Source organism: Penaeus chinensis, chromosome 33 (assembly GCF_019202785.1).
Source record: "Penaeus chinensis breed Huanghai No. 1 chromosome 33, ASM1920278v2, whole genome shotgun sequence".
Lineage (NCBI taxonomy): Eukaryota > Metazoa > Arthropoda > Malacostraca > Decapoda > Penaeidae > Penaeus > Penaeus chinensis.
Window position 1 is genome coordinate 2,846,890 of NC_061851.1, and position 2,500 is coordinate 2,849,389.

The 2,500-nt window shown below is 33.2% G+C and overlaps 1 protein-coding gene across 2 annotated transcripts in view; it reads right to left on the bottom strand.

Annotated features, from left to right (window-relative positions):
* The window catches only part of LOC125043268 (proton-coupled folate transporter-like), a 12,994-nt gene that overhangs the window by 673 nt on the left and 9,821 nt on the right, over positions 1-2,500 (bottom strand). For both annotated transcript variants that reach the window (XM_047639278.1, XM_047639277.1), the window contains exons 9-10: positions 2,455-2,500; positions 1,414-1,570 (exon numbers count right to left, since the gene is read on the bottom strand). The exon at positions 2,455-2,500 is cut by the window's right edge and continues 38 nt beyond it. In XM_047639278.1, coding sequence (XP_047495234.1) covers positions 1,414-1,570; positions 2,455-2,500 — 203 coding nt within the window. The remainder of the gene's footprint in view (positions 1-1,413; positions 1,571-2,454) is intronic.

Here is a 2,500-nt window from a genome sequence, read left to right on the forward strand (position 1 = left end):
GATTACTTAAATTCACTCGTCCCCTCCCACTTTAAACCCTACAGTTCCCCCCCCCCTCCCACTTCCCTCCTCTCCCTCCTTAAACTCCCTCCCCTCTTTCACTCCCTGATCATCTTCCCTCCCTCTCCCATCCCCACTTTTTCTCTGAGGACCTTCTCCCTTTTCTCTCCCTCTTTCCCTCCCCCCAGTTTCCTTTCTGTATCCCCTTCCCTATCTCCCTTTCTCCCTCTCCCCCTTTCTTCTCCCCTTCCCCCTCCTACCTTCCATCTTAAACCAGCCCCTCGGATAGTTAAGTAAATTATAAATGTACATAAACTGGCGGTCCAACTACTTCAGTACAGAGTACTTGCTTCGAATTTTAAAAAAATATAATAACGATGACAACAATAATGATAAAAATAACAATGATAATAATGATAATAATTTTGATGTGTGTGTGATACTTTAATGTTTATTTTGTCAATTATCACTCCGTTTTACACCAAAATGAATTGACTTCAGGTTGACGATCACATGGAATATCTTTTCAAGCATAAGATACCATTTTTACTTTAAACGGACGAGCGGACGCCGACGGATGGTAATATTGACCTTAATAATAATGATGATACAAATAATAGTAGTAATAAAATTATAATAATAATAATGATAATAGCGATAATATCTATAACATCAACAACAACAGCATTGATAATAATGACAATATTAATAATAACAATGATAATAATAACAAGAATGATGACAACAATGATATTAATATCAACAACTGTAATGATGATGATAATGATATCAATAATAATAATAACAATAATAATAATAATAATAATAATAATAATAACGACAATGATAATAACAACAATAATAATAATAACAACAATAATAATAATGATAATAATAATAATAATAACGACAATAATAATAATAACAATAATAATAATAATAATGATAACGACAATAATAATAATAATAATAATAATAATGATAATAATAGTAATAGTAGTAATAGCAATAATAATGATAATAATAATGATAATGATAATAATAATAATAAAAATAATAATAAAAATAATAATAATAATAATAATAATAATAATAATAATAATGATACTAATGATATTAATAACAACAGCAATAATAATAACAATAATGATAATAATAATAATAATAATAATAATAATAATAGCAACATCATTGAACATTATGATAACAATTACAAATACAACAATAGCAATAATTAATATAATAATGAAAAAAGTGATAATAAAAACAACAACACCAACAACAGTGAAAATAGTGATGATAATGATAACATGACTATGATGCATAACAACAACAACTGTAACACAATAATAACGATAACAACGGCACAAATAATAACCTAGCTCTGCACAACGAAATAGTAAATCTACTCACAGTATAAGGGCGAAAAGACACATATAAAGAGCAGCGGAGAGGAAGTTGTAAGTGGCTGGCCGGGTTTCGTTAGTGGCAGTGTACACGCCGTTGTACATTGGCGCTGCGGCAAAGGGTAAGAGAGCTTCAGCTGTCGCCATGACCGCGTAAACTTTCCCTGTGGACATAGATGATGTTATTTTATATATTTCTTCATTTATTTGTTTGTCTGTCTGGATTTCTTGATTATTATGAACTAACTGCTGGAAGTATTTGTATTACTGATGGTTGGATTTTAGTGATGTCAGTAACAAATGTGTCTTAATTATGCCGTTACATCCTGTCTCCTTGAATATAAAAATCGCATATTAAATGACTTATACGATTTGACGCCGAATATTACGCAGTCCAAAGTAGCCTAGATTTTTCCCATACGGTAATGAATAAGGTGGTTGAAAAACAAAACAAAACAGAACAAAAACACACATAAGGATTACTTGTACTCCAGGGATTACTTACACTCCAGGGATTACTTACACTTCAGGGATTACTTACATTCCAAGGATTACTTACACTCCAGGGATTACTTACACTTCAGGGATTACTTACATTCCAAGGATTACTTACACTCCAAGGATTACTTGCACTGCAAGGATTACTTGCACTCCAGGGATTATTTACACTCCAAGGATTACTTGCACTGCAAGGATTACTTGCACTCCAGGGATTATTTACACTCCAAGGATTACTTGCACTCCAGGGATTACTTACTCTTCAGGGATTACTTACACTTCAGGGATTACTTGCACTTCAGGGATTACTTACACTCTAAGGATTACTTGCACTCCAAGGACTACTTACACTCCAAGGGATTACTTACACTCCAGGGATTACTTATATTCCAGGGATTACTTACACTTAAGGGATTACTTACACTCCAAGGGATTACTTACACTCCAAGGGATTACTTACACTCCAAGGATTACATACACTCCAAGGATTACTTACACTCCAAGGATTACATACACTCCAAGGATTACTTACACTCCAGAGCTTACTCACCTACGTCTTGAGCCCCGGCGAGCTTGGACAGGAGAGAACGAATAGA